Raw genomic sequence first — 24,208 nt, forward strand, 5'->3', positions numbered from 1 at the left:
CCTCTCCTGTTCCCACTCCTATTGTTCCTCTTTCTAGAGTCTCTCTACTACTTTTGGGTTCCACATATGAGAGAATGCTTGTAGGATCTTTCTGGGTTTGGCTAATTTTGCCTAGCATGACAGTCTCTGGTTCCATCTGCACTCCTGCAAATTACATGATTTTACTTATTCTTTATGGTTGAACAAAACACTCTATTGGTCTTAATCCCCTTTGTGCTCAAACCCCAGACAGGCATTGTTTCTTCAAGGACCTTTTCACCTTATGCACACTACAGACATCCTGCTCTATGCACACCATGAGGGTAGGGATTCATTTGAGAGCTAACATGTCCTGTGCTGATGTAGTAGGCACTGGGTACTGGATGAACTAAGGTCCCTGGTTTCTGGGGCATCTTAAGCCAACATGAACCAGTATACTGAAGCCCCTGGGTGTTCTGCTAGTGGTTCCATACAGAAGAATGAGAAAGCACAGGATACGGGGAGAAGCAGATAGGCTGAGATGGAGCCAGCCCTGGAGGTATGACCCCCCCCCCCCCAGCCTTAAGGAGCTGCTGCTTACAATGTGGAGGCTTTGTTTGAGAAGCTAGTTAGGGAAGCTGGTTTTCATGGTGTGCAGGCTTTTTAGGGAATGCTAGGTGGCACATCTTCATTTTTCAGCCACGTGCTGTGTTCTTGATAGAGATTTGGGGATCTGAACGGTGTATGTCTAGAAGGTCTTAGGTCAATATCTTCCTAATTCTGACCTCCACTAAGACTTCAAGATCACTGGTTTCTGGTCCATCTTTGAGGGAGGACATCTATCCTCCTGCATGTTGATACTTCCTAAGGATGCATTTGCCATGCTTTTGTTACAATTAAGTATCATGTGAATACAGGCAGCAAGCCAACCTTGACATTGGAACTGGGGCATTTTTCTTTCAGCAAGTTTCTGTCACTCATAATGAAAGGCTGGAACAGCGGCCAGGAGGCCTTCTGAGGCCATGTGAGTTTTTTTAGGTGCATGCCTAGGGATCCCTGGTGTTGCTTCAGCCCACACAAGACAGCCACCTTGGCACCCTGTGTAGCACCTGGATGGAGCCTGGGGAATCCACCTGAGCCAGGCCCACTAGAAGTCACAGAAACTGTACCTTGGCGGCTCTTTGCCCTCACGGTCAGGGAGGTAGAAGCCCAGAAAAGATCTGTTGTTAGTATCAAGTGGAATAATGACAATAAATTCATTCCTTACAACACAGACACTCAAAAGGACAGAGGGGCATTCAGAAATAAGCCCATCAGGAACCACCTGGTATCATTTCACTAGTCAAGACACACAAAGACCATCAATGCCAGCATTAAACGAGGCCTCTGGGATCACACAGGGAGAACAAGTAGAAGCTTCGCTACAAAGAATAGTGATGCTGCAAAAAAAAAAAAAAAAAAAAAAAAAAGCAAGCATCGGCCCACCTCTGGGCCTTTTCTAAAAGCTGGGTTTCGGAGTGCTTGATTTGGAGCAATTAGTACTGGGAAAGCTGTTTCCAGCCCTTCCCGTTTTTACCCTGGAGCCCATTACGCCACAACACCCTTTAATTTACTGAGAGTAAAGTCAGACCCTTCTGTGGAAGAATACAATCCATTTACATTTTCCTACCTCGAGACAAGACCTGAGGTTTGATTTTTTTTATTTAAAGTCACAAGTGAGGCTAATGCTTTTGAAAAGTAGGAGTAAGCTGCTTCTATGCCATTTGGGGGAAACTGATGACCTTTTTTTTTCCTTTAAAAATAAACACTGTCAGCTGTCTTCATTAATGCTTTAAAGGGAAACATTCTCGTTAAGTGTCTGAATTCCAAAAGTAAGACATTTGAAGTTCAGCACAAATACAAACAGATGTAGGAGAAAGTAGGTATGGCTTCTTGCCTTTGCCTCGTGTGCATGGATGTAAAGACTTAGTGGGTGGTACACGCTTGCTTAGGTAAAGCTTGCCGATGGGTGACCTGCAGATCTGCAGCTGGCATTTTCTAAATACTGTCTGTTGATAAAATGTGGCAGGCATGATAAATATTCAGAATTAGAAATTCAAAACAACATGGGAAACCCAGGGAAGGAGAGAGTCAAGTGGACGGAGGGGAAGGGATGTACTTGGAACAGGAGCCAAGGATGACAAAAATGAAGAGGCAGAGAAGCACCAAGGGTACAGATGATCCCCCGCCCCTCTTATTCCCAGAATGCCTGTCCTGACTGCCATGTGCAGCTTCTGACTTTTGAGAGGATGGAGATGTCTTGTCATAGACTAGAACTTCATCAGCAGGGCACTTAAGAGGGTAAATAGGTACTCATTACACCATGCAGGACCCCAAGAGGCCTAAGAGTGTGAGGGTATGTCCATGCCAGGGTCCTGAGAATGAAAACAGACACACCATTCTGAAATCCAGTCTCTGGATTCTCCATACAAAGCCTGAGAAGGAGGAGTGGGATCAGAAGACCTGAGAGGGGCAGAAGCCCTTTGGGGAGCGATTTTCTTCCGACTGCAGCTTAGAAATTGCTTTCGTGGAACATTTTTAAGAACCAGGCAACCACAGAGAAATGCCAAGCTTCCCTTATCCTAGTGACCCGGGGAAAGGCTGAGCAGACGAAGTTGGTCAGCAGAAGCCTCCTGCGTGGCTAAGAGCTGGCTTTACAGATAAGCATGAACCAGGCTAATTTTCGAGTTTATGTTCTGAATGCTTTGTTTCTCAAGCTGGCGGGCTCTGGCCAGGGACCAGTGGAAGCTGTTTTCAATGTGACTAAGAAATGTACCTCCTTCCTCTTATCAAAACCAATCCAACTGTAGGGATAAAATGCCATAAATCCTTGGTGCAGTAGAAATACCTCAAAGCTGAAACCTGTGCAGAGACGTCCCCAGTTGACTCTCCGTCGAGAAAGAGAAAACAAGCTTTATCAGCAAGAGAAGATGACAGAACAGCACAGAGAAGAAATGGCAAGTTCAGTGTGTGTCAGTGTGAAGCCACAGGCACTGCTAAATTACGTTTTATTAAAAATCCTTTTCATGTATCCAGGTGTGGTGGGGCTAGCCTTGTCATCTAGAGCTAGCATGGGCCAAATAACGAGATTCTGACTCATCCATCCCCTAAGTCTTTTCTATACTAAGAACTCCCTGGCCTCAAATGATGCTAGAGGAAAACACATGCTTCTTTCCAAGTACTTTGGGGAGTGGCTTCTAGGTGTACCTGCTCCTCGCTTCAAGTGGAAACTGAAATAGCCACATTTCACTGACTTTGAGAGACAAAAGATGAAAGGATAAACTGCACAGTGGTGGGTTAGAATGCAAACCTTGCCTGAATCTTGAATGCATAGAACTCAGTCTACTGGAAAATAAAACTATTAATAATACATTGTCACTATTCCATTATGTTGATTTTGATATTCCCAACCCAGAATGAAGCTGAGAATTTTAAGTCCCACTGATGAAACAGTTCTAGATGTCCAGATGGCCTGAGGGGCTGACCTAGACTCTGGGTCTTTATTGTTTGTCACTGAGATGCCAGGGATGGAGCTGGGGACTTTATGTATGCTAGACCAGGGACTTGACTCTGAGCTTTGCCCCTTGGTACCACACAGAGATCAGCAGAGCTCTGAAAGATGTCCCCAGTATCCAAAGACAGGGAGAATTGTTAGTTTTCCAACTTCCGCTGGATTTTATGGTGCAGAATTACAGAAAAACAAAGCCACAGTTTCTTATAGTTAAAGCTAAAGTCAAGATGGAACGTGTCAATAAGCACAGTCTTCCCTAGATGTGTTCTGATTAATAAGCCTAAAGAATTAATTAACTTTGTCCTTACCCCCTACTCAAAGCAGGGACAGGCTTGTTCCTTAATACAACTGAGTCTGTTTCATTCTGGGATTTTTTAGTTTGGTATGATATATGGTATGCCACAGGATGGGGTCACAGGTCACACAGAGTCTCAGTGTGAAGGCTATAGGGTTCAGTGCTGCTTTAGTGAGGATGACAATCCTTGCCTGTACAATCAGGCTGTTGTTCTCAAAGATGTTCAAAGATTTCTAAATGAACAGTTTTATGAATCTCATTATCTTATTTAACACCTTAAAAATTAAGGTTATATGAACATTGGTAAAATACAATGATGAATAAGAAATGAAAATTAAGGGTATTGTACCACCTTTTCCTGGAGTGCAGAACTATTAATATTTACAGTCAGGGCAAGGTGGTTTGTCTGGCAGGCTGGGTCTGTAGCCCTGGAGCTGCATCTAGTTAAGGCTGGTTGTTCTGGCTGTCTCTGCCCTCCTATTGGCTGTCAGTTACTCTGATCCAGCTAGTTTGATCAGCTTGTCCTGTGAATCTGAGTACTTCAGGTTCTGCTGGGGCCCAACCCTCAGCTTGTGAAAGCGCAGATCTGAGGGGTAGATTCCCTTAGTGGAGAGTCCCAGGACACAGATAAAGGTAATTAATAAGATGTCGCCTTGTGTTTACCAAGGGAGAAAGATACAAACTCAAAAATGTGAGGGTTCAGTTAGGAGACTTATGGTCTTGGAGTGGCTCTGGGATAAATAGGAAGGACTTAGAAATGTTAAGAGTTCGAGTGTTGTAGGGGTAGGGGACAGCGAAGCTCCTAGTCCGAACTGAGAAAGGGTTTGGAACATTCTGGAGAGGAGATGGCTGGAAGGGAGAGAGAGGCAGAGTGGAGCTGCTAGCCTGGTCATTCAGAAGCTTGGCTGTGGCAAGGAGCCAGAAGTTGATTTTAAGAACAAGGGGGAATCCATTGCATCTGCAACAACAGAGGCATCCGATGACAGAGCTTCTGCACAGGGCAGACTGATTACATAAGCTGGGACTCCTGCTGCTTCCTGGATCCCACTGCACCGACTGAGCTCTGTGTGAGAAGAGCAGAGAGGTGGCAGGTGTGCTGTGAACCCTGGTGTAGAATGCACTAGAAAAGCTCAGTCCATTTAACTCATTCTATACTGTCCTACCCTCCTCCTTTCCTCAAATTTCGGCAAGCGTTATGTTGGGAAACGAGTTTAAACTGTAGCCCAGAAAGAAACAGATCTTGTGATTTGATCTAATAAGGTCTTGATAAAATGAGGTCAAAGTATGAGGGAAAAAAATCATAAAAAAAAATTTGATCAATGACCTTGAAGTTTAGTTTCTAAAAGTCTTCACGATTTTGTTATATAGGCCAGCGTTTGGATGTTAGTTAATAGCTCTCTTGAGCTGTGGGAAACCTCATCAAAGGTAAGTGAACTCAGAGTGGCACCAAAAATTAACAGTCAGTGACTCTATCGAGGGTTTTGAATGTGAGAACAGGCTCGGTAACTCGGAGCACTGGATATGCCTTTCCACAGGTAAGGTGATTCTTGAAGCACATGTAGAACTTAACTCCAACAGGCCTCACAATGCATGACACACCACAACAGTCACAGTTCTGCCAAGTGGACTCTTCCTGGAGCGTGGGGACGCTGCATTGCTGCTCAGACTACGTGGGTTCCAGTCATTAAATTATCTCTGTAATGCTGCCAGAGGACATAGAATATTTTATGAAAGATTCATACACAGGAGGCTGAGGGGCTCCTGTCAGTGAGATGTATTCAGACTGGGATAGTGGGGTGGGGGAAACATCACACATGCACATAATAAAGTCCCACCTATCATGCTCTCTGGGCGCCTAACTGTGAGGTCACACAGAACTTCATAAAGAACCCTGCAGAACTCCAGATCTGCAACAAACTAGCTGGCCAATTCACCTCTTGAGCAGTAAGTCTAACACGTGTGGATTTACCTGGGGGACTGGCCACTACAGGCCTCCTGAGCTTTGGAAAGCTTAACACCACTTTTTTTCTCTCTCACACAAGTCTCCACCCACACTGGGTTACAGATGTAGTCTTTAGTCAACACCCCTGATTCAACAGACAAAGATGAACAATGGATGGCATTTTGGGGCTCCTATAAGATAAGTATCTCTCCTTCATGGGATACTGCCTGGCACAGGACCTGGCACTGTCTGTGTGATCAATAAATACCCACTGAATAACAAAGGACCAGGCTCCTTCCAGTCCCAGGAGCAGGAGATAGCTCCTGGGTTTCTGATTGAGTGTAGTCAAATGCTGGTCACATGGTTCAGAAACCTTCCTGAAGTCCTACCTTGTCCACTCTGGAGAGGGAGATGGAGGAGCTTTTTGGCAATGGGTCAGACAATAGGTTCCAGCTTCTAACAAAACAATCTTTGCCAGCAGTATTTACTGTTCATTGTCTACAATCCAATGAGCCATGAGATACGTGTGGTATTAAACAATTAAATGTCCGTTTCATTTAAAATATCCACACATCTATTAATTTTTTTCAGCCTCAGCCTTTTCCTCTGGCTGGCTTATAGACTCACCCTAGCCAGGGTATGTGGGAATATTGCATAATCCATTCCCAGAATGCATGAGTAGATCTTTACCCCATAAAATATTCATTCACTCTCAAAAATATTTGCACCCTGCTGTCAAATGTAGACAAATTCACATGGAGTATCAGAAAATGGCCATTTTAATGGGGAACGCTTCCCCTGAGTTTCTCTCTGCACTAAAATATATTCTCCAAAATTATTTTCATAAAAAAAGATTAACAATTTCGACACTAACTGCTAATCCCTTTTCATTTAAAGCTCTGCTGATAAAATTCTTTGCTTGTCATTCAAATGTAAGTAATAATTATAGATTGCCGGCCTCCGTCTCGGGCCTCATTAATGATAAATTGTATGGAAGTGTGAAGCCAAAGTCAGCTTTGATACATCTCGAAACTCAATTTCCACGGCTTCCCTTAGCTATGTACAATTAATTACACAGTTAATAAGGGAAATACGCTAATGAAAGGAACGCTATTTACCCAGACCGCCTGCCTTTACCAAATATCCTTTGTATGTTTCTCTCCTTGTAATTTTGGTATACAGACAATTTAAAAGGAAAAAACAAAAAAACAAAAAACAATACAGTTGACAGAGTGGTAGCTTTTAATGCCAGTCTGCAGCTACTCTGATTAAAAACAAGTCTAAAGGAATTTTAATCCAATTTTATATTTCTACTGACTTCTGCTTTTTGAAAGTCCTGAGATAGCCATTTGTCAAATAAATAATTTCCACTAAGCCACTGCACTGCACCAAAGATGTAGTTATCTCTACACATTGAAAACCCGGAGAATTCTAGAAATTGTGAGGAAGACAAAAAGGGAAAGCTCAGTCGTCTGCACAGACCCACGCTCTGTTCTTATCCCCCAAACCTCTCTTAGAACGATCAAATCCGCTCATTCTGTTTGGATAATCAAAGTTTGACCGCAGATGGATTAGCAGACACCAATACTACCCTTTATGGAGAAAGACACTACCTTCTCAGGCTTTGGCAAAGCCTAAACTCAGAAGAGAACTACAAAGGGCAAACTGGATGAAGCTGGTTTTGTTTGCTCTTTATAGCACACAAGGATGTATAAAAAGGTTCATGGCAAATCTTTACAGCGTATTTGTATTAGCGCAGATTGGTGAATATTCTTTACTAAATTAGAAAGTAGCCATTTGATTCCAATCATCACATCCCTTTGACATAAACAATGTACTTTAAGGTATGAGATCTCTTTTTAAAAAAATTCTATTAGTAAGCCAGCACTGTATTCTAAAGGGTTAAGGGGAAAGGCAGGGGATAAGGGGTTTAAAAAGCACTCATGAAGTACACTTCTGATAACCAGGCCTACCCTTTAGCAGGGAAATAGATTCTCTGGGAATAAAACAGTTTCCACAGCAAACAATACCCACTGCTCCGTACATGCTGGGGCCCCCCTGTATAGTACCACCACAGTGCCTGTCGCCCACATCCATGCCGACATTTGGAGAGTCATGCAGTACTGGTGTCTTTAAGAGCCTCCTCCTGGACCCCTGCTGTGGAAGACTTCTGAATGCAGAGTTACAGAAAATTCATCTGTTTAAACCAACCCTCCACCCACCTCACACCAACTGGATGGTCTACAAAATTCAAACAGCCGCTTCCGAGTCACAACAACAGGAGCTGCCGTCCGTTCGTTCTCAGAGACTCAAAGCTTTCCTATTCCCCAACCCAGCACAAGAAGGCCCAGTGGAGACATTTCTGCTCAGCAGATGACGACAGTGGTTAGAGCAGGGAAACCTTTGGGAAGCGGGAAGAGGAGGGATGGTTGCTTAGCAACGCACAGCAGCCTCGCAGTCACAAAGCAGCGGGCTTTTCTTAGCAGCAGCCTTTTATATTCTGTGCCAGTGATGTAGTCATTACGATTTTCTGATGAAGTTTTTAGGAAGAATAAAGAATTCCAGCAAGTGCTGCAAGGTTACCAAGGACAGTGACACAGGCGGGGGCTTTGTTTCACTAACAGTCACGATACTGGATTCTCTAACACGTTGGAGAATATTTGCAGAGATTTTGAACATGTCCACTGGAAGCAGAGAGCTTTGATTTTTTATCTTCCTAAAGCTAACAGGCTATACCTTTGCAGAAATAACACACAGCCAAAGAAACTGACTCAGAACTAGTAAGACAACATTATACAAAACCCAAACACCGTGCTCAATTCTCCAGCAAGCAGAGGACTTGAGCCCTGGGGTCTAGCTGTCTCCTCTACCTCCCCAGACCTTTCTAGAAAAGCAAAATGGCTAAAATGTTGGCGAAGTCAAAAGTTAGCCTGCAACGCAGAAGACCCCCACATACACAGTCTCATCCGGTTATTCCAGACAAGGTACCTGAACGAGGGCCAATAGAGTATCTGACAGCATGAATGTTCACATTTTACGGTGAAATTTAGAGTGAAGACCATCACGTATTCTTAATCTTTTCCCAGCCCAGTGCCAGCCATATCATGAAGTGCCCAAGTCACAAGCCACATATTTACCAGGCTTGACAGGTGCAGCAAGAAGGACTGCCAGTGGCCTGCTGCTTCCTCCACCTGGACATCGTCCAGGCTAGTGCTGCGGGAGCTGCAGTTTCCTCCTGTGCTCACTGGCTGCCTGAACTCTTGCTCCTCCTCTCTTCTTCTTCCTTCTTCTTCCTCCTCCTCCTCCTCTTCCTCCTCCTCCTCCTCCTTCTTCTTCTTCTTCTTTTTTGGTTTTTTAAGAAGATCTTGTTATGGATGGTTGTGAACTGCCATGTGGTTGCCGGGAATTGAACTCAGAACCTTCAGAAGAGCAGTCAGTGCTCTTAACCACTGAGCCATCTCACCAGCCCATTTAAAATGTGTTCTTCTTCTTTTTTTTAATACAAGATCCTATATGTAGCCTTGGCTGACCTGGATTCTTTATGTAGAGCAGGCTGGCTTTGAACTCATATAGATATTCATGCCTATGTCTCCAAAGTACAGGGATTAAAGGCTTGTGTCCTATCACCTGTGCTGCCTGTCTGGCTTCTTTGAGGACATGCTCTTCTGAGCATGGGGCATAAGGAGTGGTTTTTATATGCAGCAGTCAGTAGGATGTGAGATCCATGCAGAATAGCACTTCATTGCACCCTGTGTTTAATCTGTACACAGTGTTTCTAGTAACATAAAAAACAAGAAAGCCTCAAGTGTCTTCTTCTACAAGACATCTCAAAACCCTATAGACATTGAAAAAATGGTAGCCACCCATTTATAAAACTAAGGGCCATGTCTAGGAATATAATATGAAGAGGAGAGAAGTGGCATCCAAATCCTTGAGAGAGGGTCAGGCTGATGTAATTTTCTCCATCTAAAACTAGGATCTCTCTCTATATAGAAAAACCACCACTACCAACAACAAAAGAAAATAAAACCCCCACAGGAGGCAGGGAAGGGGTATGAGACTCCATATAAGCTGGACCCCCGTGAGGCCTGCATGCTCAGTGAAGGGGTGCACAGCATGTCTGTTCCTATGGAAACGGCAATGTTCTGAGACATTTAAACCATGAGCCTTATCTACAATTAAGGTTCAAATTAACCACATCTGGGGCATCTGGGACGCTCAGGTGAGCATCAGTGAGAAAGTGGCCCTGGTTTCATGACAGTCTGCAGTGTTTGACAAACACACACGCTAACCCTCATGAAGTGGCAACTTTAGCACAAGGTCACACACACACACACACACACACACACACACACACACACACACACACACACACACATCCTGAGGTCCAAGCCCTCAGGAGCCCTAAGGAGCTATGAGTCTGAACATGGCAAGACAACAGCTGTACCAGGCGCAGAAGCAAACAGGCCAGAGAGGACAGGTCTTGGGAGCTTAGAAAGAGCAGCCACACAATGTGTTTGTTTGCCCCCTCAAAGGTATTACAAGCAGAAACACTAGAGATCACACCAAACAGGTGTGAAAATGAACTGAACAGCTGCAAGCAAAAATATACTCCTTGAAATTATAAATATAGTGGGTGGGTTAGATTATAGATACTGCTGAAGAGAGGTCTCATGTGCTGGAGGACAGATTTAGGGAAGTTCCTGTGAACACAGGACAGAGATAAAGAGTAAATATATGAAAAAAATGAAGAGATAAGAATACCCAGTATACTTCTACTTCAAGAGAATATGACAAGAGAGTCAATTTTAAATCATAAATGGTGGAATGAGGATAGTTCAGTGGCAGAGTACTTATTTACACATATTGGATCCTAGGTTCATCTCTTCTATAGAAAAACAACAGAAGGCAAGAATTCTCAGATTCAGAGATAACAGTAGGTTTAGAGAGAGAAAAAAAATATTAGTTCTAATAAACTACCCCTAAGTTCTTAACTTTATGCCCACGGATATACCAATCTCTCAGCCCTCATGAGAGAGGTCTCCTTTTGCAGTAGACGGCAAGACAGAGACCCAATGGCACAGTCAACAATGAGACTGTGAAGCGCTCAGCTTTATACAGAAAATGTATATGGCCAAGACGTGGGAATCATATGGAAGAGGAAGTGGAAGGATTGTAAGAGTCAGAGGTAGTGGGCACCTGCAGGGAAATGATATTTGCCAGGTATTACACGGCCCATTGTACACAGGAACTCACAGCAGAGAGCTGGCCAAGGTCAAATCAGCCAAATCCCCTGTGTGGATGGAGCCCCACCCTGAGCTGAGGGGAGTTGGCCATCAATGGTGAGGAACTTGAGGATGTGATCTCAAGGGCTATGCTTTAAGTAGATGGTGCTGCAGTTATGCCCTTACAGGCAGCACTAGAGGACTTGGTGGGTTCCCAGACAAAGCATGTGTGAAGTGGGGAAGGAAAAGTGGGGATCTAGGGGAGATGTGGGAGGGGAGGCATTGGAGGGACGGAGCCATCATTGGCCCTGTTTCATAGATGGGAGACGTGGATACCATGATTTTTTTTTTAAAGATTTATTTATTCATTATGTGTGTCTTCCAACACCCCAGAAGAGGGCATCAGATTTCATTACAGATGGTTGTGAGCCACCATGTGGGTGCTGGAAATTGAACTCAGGACCTCTAGAAGAGCGACCGTGCTCTTAACCGCTGAGCCATCTCTCCAGCTGTGGTTTTGCTTTTCTTTTTCTTCTTCTTCTTCTTTTTTTTTTAGATTATTTATTTATTTCATGTGTGTGGGTACACTGTTGCTGTCTTCAGACACACCAGGAGAGGGCATCAGATCCCCATTACAGATGGTTGTGAACCACCATGTGGGTGCTGGGAATTGAACTCAGGACCTCTGGAAGAGCAGTCATTGCTCTTAACCACTGAGCCATCTCTCCAGCCCCTACCATGATGTTTAATGTCACCTTGTCACAGTGTCCCTGGCCTGTGCCACCATCTTCTCTGTGCTGTCCTTTCTTGCTCCAGGAGAGGACACCATCTGTGGACTGTGACGGGAACCCTGTCCTTCAGTGTATGCTGTCTCTTAATGCTCTTATCTTCCAGAAAACAGACAGGATATTTGAGGAAGGGAATGCAAGCCTTTTGGTTCAATGAACTACAATAATTCATGTGTATGGGGGTCGTAGACCCACAGATTGCCCCTGTCTCAGTGGTCTGTCTCTTCTGCAAGTCTTCTAATTACAAACAGCCCTCAATGTCCTGAGGCTGACCAGTCCTAGGGTTTCCTCCCTGTCCCACAGGGTTTCTTCTTAGCAACAGAGATCTTGTGTCAACATCTACCAAAGCTCGGTGAAGGACAGGGTCTCGTAGCGAAGCCCACCAAAGCATTTGCCTCTAGCTCACCTTTCTCCAGCTCTTCCCCTACAGTGAGTGTAAGCTTCCCAGGAGTGAAACACTAGGTCATTCTCACTCAGAGCAGCACAGAGCATACAAAGGTGGCAAACACCCGGCAGTTCTGCTCACTCATGATGTCGGTGGAGCTGTGTGGTTTGATGGAACCTCGACATTTTTATATTTTATAAATCACATTAATTTTATCTAAGTATGTGATCAACCAGGTGACTCCACTGGAATAGTATGGCTGTCTTTCAACCCAGCTCAGGATGCTTATGAGCCACGGGCTTGGAGGCACCAAGTGGGCCTAGCACATACCTCTGGGCTTGGCTCACCTGCCAGATCTATGTATCATGGCCCAGTCAGCTTGGAGGCATCCCTGTCACCAGCACTCAGAAAACACTAGGTGAGTGACACCTTTGAGTCCTGTTTCAGACATGGGTTTCCCAGCTTCCCCTGGTGAATGTCATTTGTGAGGCTGCTGCTTCCAGCCTTAGTGTGTTGATTTTTTTATTTTTACTTCACTCAGTGAATACTAATAGGACATTTACTTATTCTGCTTTACCTGCTTCATTCACTACAAGGTCTACAAAGAGTGGAAATAGTAGAAAAGAAGATAACCTTTAAAGCAACAGCCAAGAAGAGCTTGAGGTCAGAGGTGTCAGATCCACGCATCACCTCAGATGCCCATCACGATCCACGCAGGGCAGCTGCACTTTCCTTACTCACACGTCTTCCACAGATTCTTTGTGTGTCACCCACCCTCAGGAGACAAAAAGTCTACCCCAGCAAGGACCTAGCATGAACTGTGCATTAGCCACAGCAGGGCCTTGCTGTGTGCCTCACTGGGGTCTGGTTAAAACCAGCCCATGACATTTTTCTTTAAATAGCCAGATACAAGGCAGAAGAGATGAGAACAGAAATCCAGAAGGCAGAGAAGCTGAGTTTCAGCATTTCCAATGCTTTATATAGCCAATTAGATGCTTAGATGTTTTTTTAATAATGAAAAGAGCCCCGCCTTTACCCACCCAAACCACAAGATAACCCCTAAGTAAAGATGAGTCCAACCAATATTCTGCCTATATTACACCCATGCCACCCATAAAGAGCTGGCATCACAGCCAGCTGACCACAAGGGGCCAGGAGGTTACTCCTTAGGAGGGTCCAAAAGTATTCTGTGTCATAGCAGCTGGAGACTGGCAAAGGTAGTCCATGGGCAGTGTGGGCGGCAGTGCAGGAAGGCTTTGCCAATGGGGCTCCTGTGGCCCATGACGCTGGCAGCGACTGCCCACAGCATCCTGCCCGCACACACTCTGGGTTCCCTGCCCATCTATGAGCACTGGCTAGGACTCACTACAACTTGTGGTTGGCCTGAAGCAAACGAGCTTCCTGGACTGCCTTAGGACCTTAACAAATGCTGCTGTGGGCTCCTCATCTAGGGTGTCAGCACCTGAGTGATACGGGATGAGTGCTCTGCTCTCCTCTGGAAAGCAGTGGGATTTATCACAGCTTACCCTGCAGCCAGAGAACATCCTGTCACCAGAACCTGTGGTAGATGACAAGCGAGGGAGGGCTCAGCTTGCCTAGGGTGTGGGGGAGAAAGACACCTGCACGAGCTGTGACTGGAAAAGCTGTCAACTTGATGCTGAGGACGGGCCTTGGGAGAAAGTAGCCTGCCAAGCCTCATCATGGACTTCTGGTCTCCAGGACCATGGAACTTAGTTTCTATTTTAAACTTCAGTCCTAGCAGACTGGCATCTGAGGCCAAAGACCCAGCACACACAGCCTCCCACTTGCCTTCCAGAACGTTCTTTTCACTGATACCCGGGAAGTGAGTGTCTGTACCAGAGCAGCTCTGCTCTGTCAATGTAATTCACAGTCTTGCGCAGAAGTGTGTATTCCTGAGACACCCAGATGCACACTTATGTGGCAACTTAAACTCTAACAAGACCTTTGTTTGTTTGTTTGTTTGTTTGTCTTTAAACTTTGCCCTGGAGAATTGATTACCTCTTCTGGGATGGCCTCGCTGCCATCACCCGCAGATGAGTAACTGAACATTGGGAGAAGAGAAAGGAACAAATTATCTGATTATTAACAAATATCCATTCTGTCCTGGCTCTGTGGTGCCAGGGATGTATGGGTTTTGAAGGCCAGTGCTCACTCTTGTTCAGAGTATGCCCTCCATCCAGAAGGAATTGGTGGGGCTCATGCCACGTTTGCCATAGGCACACAGTAGGGGCTCATGCATGTTTCTGTGTCTAAATGACCAGCTCCTGGTTCCCAGCCCACATTCACCACTTAGGAGGATATGAGCAGGAAGAACCAAGCACTGTTTGTGGGTGTCAGTGGTCTGAGTGCAACAGGGCCAGGCTGAAGGAAGACTCTATACCTGTAACTATACCTCATGACTGGCTGCAAACCCTGAGCTGAGCCCCTGTATCCCAAGCACAATGCTGCATCTTGAGCCTGGTTTCACACTAAGCCTCACCCAACATCGCAATCCAAGCCTCAGACCCTACACCCTTCTCCTAGCCCCGTGGCTGCTCTGGAAGGTCCTATCTGTGCTGGTCTCTGTTCATCTACAGTATGGACACAGGTTGCTTTGTACCTCTAGACCTTTGGCTTCTCCATCTGAAGTCCACGAGAAAAAGGCGTGACCCAGTGACTCTCAGCAGATCCCTGTGCTTTTCTGGGGTGCTCAGGGGCTGTCTACTGTTCTCTGTGATGAGAAGGCATTGGTGCTTTGTGATTTTACATCAACTCTGGCTTCTTCCTTCCTTCCTTCCTTCCTTCCTTCCTTCCTTCCTTCCTTCCTTCCTTCCTTCCTTCCTTCCTTCCTTTTTCTTTCTTTCTTTCTTTCTTTCTTTCTTTCTTTCTTTCTTTCTTTCTTTCTTTCTTTCTTTCTTTCTTTCTTTCTTTCTGTCTTCATTTGTGAAATGGACTCAGCCTTGGGTCTTGCTCGGGTCTCTAGGGATTATATTATACAATGACTCAAAGGAGTGGAGACTTAGTGAAGAGTAATGGGACCCAGGCCCTCTGCCCAACTTTATCTTCACTATGAGCATAAAGCAGTTTTAAAATGTCCACATTCAGGCTGCTTTCCTTCACTAAGCCCCGTGGGCCCAACGGAGATGAATAGACTCACTTTGTTTTGCACACTCTCCTGCCCTGGAGGCTCCCAGCTCTTGATACCAATGAAGTGAACAAGCAATCAGCCGATGTTTTCTCATGACTGCCCCTCTGCGCACACATACACACCACCCCCACTTGCCTGCCATGAGGCTTTGTTGACTCACAAGTGAATCTTAGGATGCAGTAGGCTCCTCAGCTCCTCATGAGGTCAGTCGTGTGGAAACATCTCCCCACAGAAGGCAGGCAGGGTATGGGAATACCCTAAATGCAAGTCTGCATCTCTATCTTAAGTGAGGGTTTCTCCAGAAGGAGGGTCCCCACACTCTTACAGTTCAGTGGCATTAGGATGGTCCTAAAGGGTCACTTTAGTGGCTATCCTTGTCCACACAGTTCTGTTAGAGCTCTGACCTCATGTGAACAACTCACAACATGAGTATCTCTTCAGAAGAGTGTGAGCGCACTGGTGACAGTCTCCAATTCATTAGCCAGGCGGTCTGCATCCCACCAGCCTCTACTCACCGTCTCTAAGATGGATGGTATCCCCTGCTCTGCCCCTCAACCCACTTCTTACGAGGTAGCCCAGCTTCCAAAGCTGCTGCTGTGAGGAGTCGGGGCACCAGGGCCTCTCCCTGAGGTCCTTCTAAGCTAACTGAAATCTCCGTTGTTTTGTTTTGTTTTTTAACTTTTAGTTTCTTAAGGCAGAGTCTTGCTGCATAGCCCAGGTCTGTTTCAAACTGGCCATTCTCCTGCCTCAGTCTGTAAGCACTGGGGTTTTAAACACATGCTACCAATCAAACTTCGTGTGTGTGTGAGTGTAATATGTGTATGGGTTTTTATGCACCTGTGCAGAGGCCAGAGGAAGTTGTTGGGTGTCCTGTTCTGTCCCTTTTTGCCTTCTTATTTTAAGATGAGGTCTCTCAGTGACCACCAACCCCAGGCCATCCTCCTGTCTCCCCCACATTCCTGGGGTTACAGGCAATGTGCAGAGTCATGTCTAGCTTTTGTTTTAATGTTGGGGCTAGAATCTGAATTCAGAATGTCATACAGCAAACACTCATACCACTAAGCCAACTCATCAGCCCTCAAACTTGGCATCCTATAAAAAGCACTAGGGTTTAAAATTATGGAGAGTTATATAGGGTTCATTGCTATTTCCTTCTGTCTGCCTGTCTGCCTGTCTGCCTGTCTTAACATCTCTTGATCTTGTTCATACCGATTATCTTCTTTTCTTGTCCCTCCCTTCCCACTAGACCTCTATTCTCCCCCAATCAATCCTCCTATTATATTCATACTTATATCTTTTACAAAGTTTAGGTTCTGCATACGAGAAGCACAAAGTCTTTGTCCTTCTGAGTGGGGCCTGTTTTTCATGATGATCTCCGGTTCTCACAGATAGCATAGATCTCATCCTTCTTTGTAGTTGACTAATACTTCACCTTACGTCTGAATCACATTTCTTTACCAGTCACCTGTTGATGTGTGTATAGACTGGCTCTGTAACTTGGCTGTTCTTAACAGTGTAATAACATACATTGCTGTGTAGGTTCTCTTTGCATGCTGCCGTAGACTCCTCTGGGTATATCCCAGGGAGGCTGTAGCTCTACTCTATGGTGGTTCTGCTTTTAAAACACTTGTAAAAATTAAAACTTAATTAATTAATTAATTAACTAATTAAAGACAGGGTATCACTGTGTAGCCCTGGAACTCCCTACATAGACCAGGATGCCTGAATCTCAGAGTTCCCCCTGCCTCTGTCTTTTGAGTGCTAGGATTAAAGGTATGCACAACCATACCCAGGAGAGATTTGTAAATTTTATTGCATTTTTATTTACTTACTTAATGTGCATGGCTGTGTGGGTGCACATATGCTACAGTGCTCTTTGGAGGCCATAGGGTGACAGACTGCAGGAATTGGTCTCACCTTCTGCGTGGCTACTAGGACTGAACTCAGGTTGTCAGTTTTGGTGGTAGGTCTCTATAGCCACTGAGCCATCTCCCCAACCCCAAGAAACTTTGAATTTTTTAAAAGTTTCTTTCTTCTGCATGAGAAAGAATATGCACAATGTTCCTTGTGTTTCTGTATCTGGCTTATTTCCCTCTGCACAGTGCTTTCCTGTCCCACCCATCACACGGCCAGTGATCCACTGTTCCGCTGTGGGCCACTGTCATGCTTTTTCTATCCCTGCATGGAGTCTTCTGCCCTCTCATACTGAATGTAGAGCAGTAGGGACCAGAGGTTGGAGGAGGATGGATGAGGGAGAATGGATTTGATGATCAACATGTGCTGTGTGCACATGTTGAAATATTATACGGAACCCCATGCATATGTGCAATTAACATGTTGATCAAAAATAAAATATTTTAGAGGGCACCTCTGAAGAAAATAAAGACAGAAGAATGGTAATAACAAGAACATCAAAATCTAGCTGTAGAAGAGGCTGGGCTTTCAGAGCATGGCCTTGGGTGGCAACCTGCCTCCTTTACTTTGAGGCTTCACTGTGACTGTAGGTCCTTGGTTCTTCTGCTAGTGACTGCCTGTCATTATGGCTGATCCACTGGAGGGTGACACAGCCCAGTAAGTTCTCAGCCTGTTTTGTGGTAGAAACATTCTCCCATGTGAGTCTCCTTGACACTTGAGTCCTTGACCTGTGAAGGAACAAGGATTCCAAGGGGTCTTGCTTTTATAACCTAGCATGAGTGCACAGAACATAAAGGAATGTCTGAGGCCAACCTGGGTAGGAAGAGCCACGTGGAACATGGCTTCCCACAGTGGTTATGCCTGCTTGTCCACTTGAGTATACCATTACAGGTGAAATAACCAGTAACTGATGTATCAGAAACTGATGTGTTCAGTTTTGAGTTTGCATGGCTTTATGGGATGCACTTATTGCCAACTTGGGGTTGAAACCATGTTTGTTCTTTTTTTTTTTCTTCACTTTTTCAAAAAATTATTTATGTGTGTGTGTGTAGGTGTTTTTCTGGCATGCATGTTTATGTGCCACATGTGTGCAGTTCCCAGGGAGGCCAGGAGAGGGCGTCAGATTCCCAGACCTGGAGTTTATAGATGGTTGCAAGCTGCCCTGTGGGTGCTGGGGATTGAATTTGGGTTCTCTGGAAGCAGTGTCTCTCAATCCCTTTCTTTAGTCTTTAAGCTCATACGATACAATTTGGCCCCACGCTCCATGGGACCGACATTGTGACTGAGTACCTAGCGTGCCCCTTCACTCATCCCTGCTGTGCATTTCAGCCCTTTGTCTTGATGGCTGGCCAATTAGCAAGCACTTCCCCACTGAGGGTCAGGGTGACTGATCACTGCAATTACCTTCCCTGTAGCTCTAATGAACCAAGGTCAATTGTAAAGGGTTGATATGCAAGGCTCCCACAGCCTGTGTACAGACGACCAGCATAGGACTTGACCCTGGGCTGTTGGACCCATGCTTCCTTGGCCTCAACCCCGGCCCAGACCCATTCTTCTGAAGCCTGAGAGGAGTTTCACAGTCTGTGTACTAAGTGGCTGGGATCTGGGAAAAGTGCCCAGCATTCTGACCTTCTCGGATCCCGTACCAGAGAAATTCTGAGGCAGGACCCTTTGTACCACGACACACTGCCTGAAAAGGGAGGCAGGACTACTGGGTGTGGAGAAAACAAAGATCTAAAGCATAACTACCCAGGCCTTCATGGCTTCAGTGACTGGGTAGTCCTGCCTCCTGGCCTACAATCCTGGGAGAAGGCATTGGGTCACATCTCCTGCTGTGGAAGCAGTAACTCCTAGAAATACCTCACTCTCCTGGGGCTTACAGTCTGGGAGAAGGGAATGTGAGGATAGGCAAATGGGACCTTCCTACGTCTGAATGTATTCCTAGATCCAGTGTGGAAGGTGGATGAAGCCATGGCTACATTCAGGAAGGTGCCTGTAATGGGCTCTGGTGGCACCGCTGACCTCTACCTAGACCGCCTTGCTTTAGGTCAGTGAGGTCTTGCCTAGTTGTAGATTGAGCCCCCCAACTACCAGAATTGCCATTCATGACCAAACACGGTCTCTCTCTCTCTCTCTCTCTCTCTCTCTCTCTCTCTCTCTCTCTCTCTCTCTCTCGTTTTTTTAAAATGCATTTCATATATCACATAGACCCAAGGTACCACTAAATTGTAACCCAAGGTCACAAAGTGAATGCCAGATCACAAGTGCTGAAGTGAACCACTGCTGACGTGCACATATACTGACTCCTGCATCCCAGCTCCATCCAGTTTTGTATCTGTACTTTTCAATTGTGTCTCTAAAAGGGATGAATGTCCAAGTCCTTGAGAAGTCAGATCAGGGATCACTGTCCGTAAGGAGGACATGTGCCACAGTAAGAGACTGAGAACATTGAACTCCATCGATATGTGCAATTAACATACAGGCCAAGAATAAACTAGGAGCATGGTCCATCTGCAGAGTAAATGATGAGCTGTCTGCCCAGGTGTGAGAAGTCCTCTCCCACTGCCTCTATTCCAGAACAGCATTGTGGGGTTCCCCTATTTTAGGAAGAAACAGAATCAAGCAGAACAAGGACAAGTCACGGACAGCATATGAGAGGCCATGTGTCATCTGGGAAATGGGCTGCTGCCCCCCTCTGCCTTGTATGTCCAACTGGGTCTCCATTAGCCAGATCCCTGAAGCACTGACTTGCAAAGTTACAGAATCTTTTTAGTTAACATGGCTTCTGCCTGGCCTGTTGGATCTGCCAGGAGACTTGCTAGCAATAGTTTCTGTGGCCACCAGACCATACTGTGACCAGACAAATCAGCTAAGGAAGGCACTCCAAGGTAAGAGTGTAAAGACAACTTACAGGGCTGTCTTGAGACAGGAGGAGTAACTGAACCATGATCACAGTGGGTGCTTCTAAGGCAGGGAACCAGACTCTGCCTCAGGCTGGAAGAGACCCCATTCCCACTTGAAAAAATAACACAAGCACATATTGTTTGTTTCTGCTTCACGTTCCCTCAACAGGAAGGTACCACTGCTAGGATGACCAGGGGACAGCCTGAAGAAGCTCTGAGTCGTAGACACCTCTGTTAGTGAAACTGGACAGTAATAAGGCACCACGAGGCAGCACAGACTCTTCATCCTTGGTCACTGCAGAGAAAATGTGCCAGGGAAAGTCACAGCCCTGCCATGAAGCTATGTGTGTCAGCAAAAGGGCCTTGAATGGCTCTGGTGACTGACTGAAGGCAGCTCATACGTCCTCCTGCCCCTTTATCTTCAGCTTCATAATACCTGAGAATGCCATTTGTTGATTTAAAAAAAAAAAAAAACAACTCCGACAGCATTTGTTTGGTTGGGAACAGGGTGAAGGAGGCAACAGCCACTCTCAATTAGTTAAAAAGCAACAGGCTGGCACATACTGGCTTTTAGCCATCACTAAAAGACACACATTCCATTTCAAGGGAGCATGTGTGCATGTACAAGTGTGTGCTCTGAGCAGGACAGAAAGAGTTCAGTGGTGAACACACCTTCTATTTATATCTAGGACTCATGAAGGCACTCTAACAACTTCCAAGGTTTGGGAGCAGCTGACAGAGACACCAGTAGGACACAACCATTATGGGGAAAACACACCCTGCCCCTCTGCCTGTCATTCCTTCACAGATGTCAGAAGTACTTTAGGGGATGCAAGCCTTACCAGGATCATGTGGCCAGTAGAGATGTCCATGTTAGACTGGACAGGCTCCTCAGACCAGGATGAAGTGCTGCTCCGAGCCGAAGGACTGGGCATCGGCCCATCGCTGAACTGGGATGAGACGCTGTTGATGCGTGATGTATGTGGTCCCTCAGAGCGATCCTGTGGCCTAACAGCCATACGCTGGCGGCATAGCTCCTGCAGGACGACCAGAGGCACCGTCAAGGGATCAGTAACCATCAAGAAAACCTACTCAATGGTCCTACAGAACTGCAATCCCACCCTCTTCTCCTGCCCACTCAGTCCCAGTCAAGCTTAGAAAGAGTTCATGCTCTTGGCCACCAGATGGGCCATAAGGGTTCAGCGTGCCCATCAGTGTGTTTGAGGTACCGTCCTTATTCCCTGTGAGATCTACAAGCCATGGAGACAAGTTGGCTCTGAGAACAAACGTGTCATTTCACACCTGTGCATACACATACACATGGGTACCCATGAACAGACACAACTCCATCACCACACAGATTTCCAAAGCAGTCTTTTTGTCTTATTCTGGTCAAGAACAACGCAGCAGTTAGATCAAATTAGAATCTTTCCTTTCTCGTTAGAATACAAGCCATGCAGGGGGGACATCCTCAATCTGGCATTTTCTTCTGCCCCTGCATAATCCCACTCTGAACAAATGTGAGGATCCTAAGACCTTGGCAGCATGACACTTTGGTGCTGGCCTTGACCTTTGGCCTCTGGACAAGAACTTCTGTCAGACAAGAACTTATTCTGGAAGCTTCCGAGGGTTAAGGCAGGAAGAGCCCCACTGCGTGTGAAGAAATGAAACTGTGTGAGACTTGAGTCGTCAAAATGAAATGGCATCAGGAGGGAATTGGGAAATACAGCTAAGCCCAACAGAATAGCAGAAAAAAAAAAAAAAAAAAGAATTGTGCTGTGGCTGCCAGTGTGACCCAAAGATAGAGGGAGAAGGTCAAAGAACACAAGAGTGTCTTCATCTTATTTACCCTGGGCTGGTTGTTATCCCTGGCTTCAGACATCCCCACAGACGCCACCATCAGTGCAGAGACTGCCTCACGCCCATCTCATCACCTCTCTAGAGTAGACACCCATGCCCTGGCTTCTCTCCCCCACAGGTCCACAACACAGTTAACCCCCCACACTACAGCAGGGGACCTCACCTGGGGCTGGTGGCCTATGCAAGCCTTGAGACTTGAAGGCAACTGAGGTGGTGAAGTTCATCATGGTGACCCTGGACATGACAAGAGAGTAGGCAAACCCCAGAAAACAAGACCTCTGACACACAGGGCCTCAGGACTAGCATGGCCCCACCATTCCTTTTTCTCCATTTACCTGGGTTCCTCTTTTTTTTTTTTTTTAATTTAATTTTCAGCTCACTTTCTGACAATCTCAAAAACAAGGCAGAGCAAACCAACAACCAATGCCCATGTTCCCGAAGGGCCTCTCCTCAGGCTGATGGTACAGGTTGCTAACCTAAGCACACTCATACCTTGCTCCCTTTCTGCTCACAGAAGGGATGCCATGGATTCTGGCCTAGGGCACTGGGAAGAAGACAGGCGGTACCTCCTGTGGCTCACAATATTTAGCTCAGGCTGGGATTCAGTGTACCCCCAGAAGGAGCCTAGAGGAAGAGTACAGGAAGTCATAGTGGCCACACACCCGTCTGTGCCATGAATCAAAGAGGGTGGTCTGAAGAGTAAGTGTCCCCACAGGAGCCTCGTCCTGTATGGAATCTTGGCTGGGACACATACACTCTCTGTGAACTTGGGCAAGCCATTGGAAACCTCCAGCCCTGGTTTCCTCCCTTCAGAACAGGAAATGATAGTGGTCATGAAAGATTAAAAGCTCATGTGTATAAAACACTTAGTATGGTGTGTTCCTCAGAGAAAACCGACTGATGTCAACCAGCAGAGCTGACAGCGCGTGGCTGAAATGAATGTTGAAATAGTCCTCTAGGGCCGGGCGTGTAGTCCAGTGGGTAGAGTTCTTGTCTGGCATGCATGAAGCCCTGCCATGACAGTGTACGCTGGAATTTCAGCACTGGGGAGGTGGAGGCAGTAGGATCAGAAGTGAAACACTGAACTTCCAGGAAGGGATGAAGTCTGACTGTCTAAATGAGAGGGTACAGCTGGTGAGTAGTAGGTGGTGGGCTAAGGATAATGCTCTATCAAGCCTTGGAGGCTGATCAGGAGAAACATAGGTGTCGTGTCCAGAAGGTCCGAGTCCCCACTGGCCTCCACTGGTGTGCAGGAAGGCAGCTGTGGAGACATCGTGTAGGGCTTTTCTAGTTCCTATTGTTTTCATAGGTGGGTGAGTCAGAGAGAGTTAGCATTTCCACAGAGCTGCCCTGAGGATGCAGACACAATAATCTACAGCATAATGGATAGAGAAAGATCTGGAATGGAGCAGAGAACTCTACAGTTCGTCTCCCCCACTGCACCCCCATTGACTTGTAGGATACACATCTGTAATCACCCACTAACTCATAATGCCTGGAGCCGGAATCCTAGCTTCAGCACTGTCTGTATTACACAGTTGTGGAGGGTTACACTTGTAATCCCAGCACTGGGGAGGCTGAGGCAGACGGCCATTCGGGTCTTACATAGCCAGCCACAATAAGATCTGGTCCCGAAACAAACAAAAACTACAGAACAGCGAGGCCGCATCCAGCACAGGAGGTGCTTGTGGCCATTATTGCATGCTCGTCACTTGGAAGGGGGTCTCAGGTCTGACCTCCCTGAGGTCACAGAACATTCAGAGCGGGGCACGGGTGTAAAGAAATGCTGCTAAGGGCACACACTGAGCCTTCACAGGCAGCATGGTCATGGGCCACCAGGAGAGGCCCACTACTGAACAGCTCCTGTGGAGGATACACCAGGGCTGAGCTCTGAACGAGGGTTTCCAGGCTGAGCTGGCACAGAATGACAGCATCTGAGGGGGAAGGAGCTCAGTTCTCTGTCTCTCCCTGATGGTGGCACCACTCTAAGACATGCCTTTGAATCTTTATTTAAGCTGCTCTGATCTACCCACCTCTTTGTGGCACACATACTCTTAGGAATAAGCCTTCCAGTTCCTCTTCATGTATGGAATGCCCGGTATTTACCATATGGCCCCCCTCGCCTAGCAGGGTCAGAGAAGAAATGCCTGCAGAAGTTGACTGACATGGGAAAAGCCTTCATCCAGCTAGGAAGGTCACTGTGCACAAGGCTTGCCCTGGCTCCAACAGTGACTTCCTGG

General features: G+C 46.2%; 1 protein-coding gene across 1 annotated transcript in view; it reads right to left on the reverse strand.

Annotated features, from left to right (window-relative positions):
- The window catches only part of Ptprn2 (protein tyrosine phosphatase receptor type N2), a 756,234-nt gene that overhangs the window by 73,222 nt on the left and 658,804 nt on the right, over positions 1–24,208 (reverse strand). Inside the window, exon 14 of the mRNA XM_052184845.1 lies at positions 20,951–21,145. Coding sequence (XP_052040805.1) covers positions 20,951–21,145 — 195 coding nt within the window. The remainder of the gene's footprint in view (positions 1–20,950; positions 21,146–24,208) is intronic.

This window comes from Apodemus sylvaticus, chromosome 6, assembly GCF_947179515.1.
Source record: "Apodemus sylvaticus chromosome 6, mApoSyl1.1, whole genome shotgun sequence".
Lineage (NCBI taxonomy): Eukaryota > Metazoa > Chordata > Mammalia > Rodentia > Muridae > Apodemus > Apodemus sylvaticus.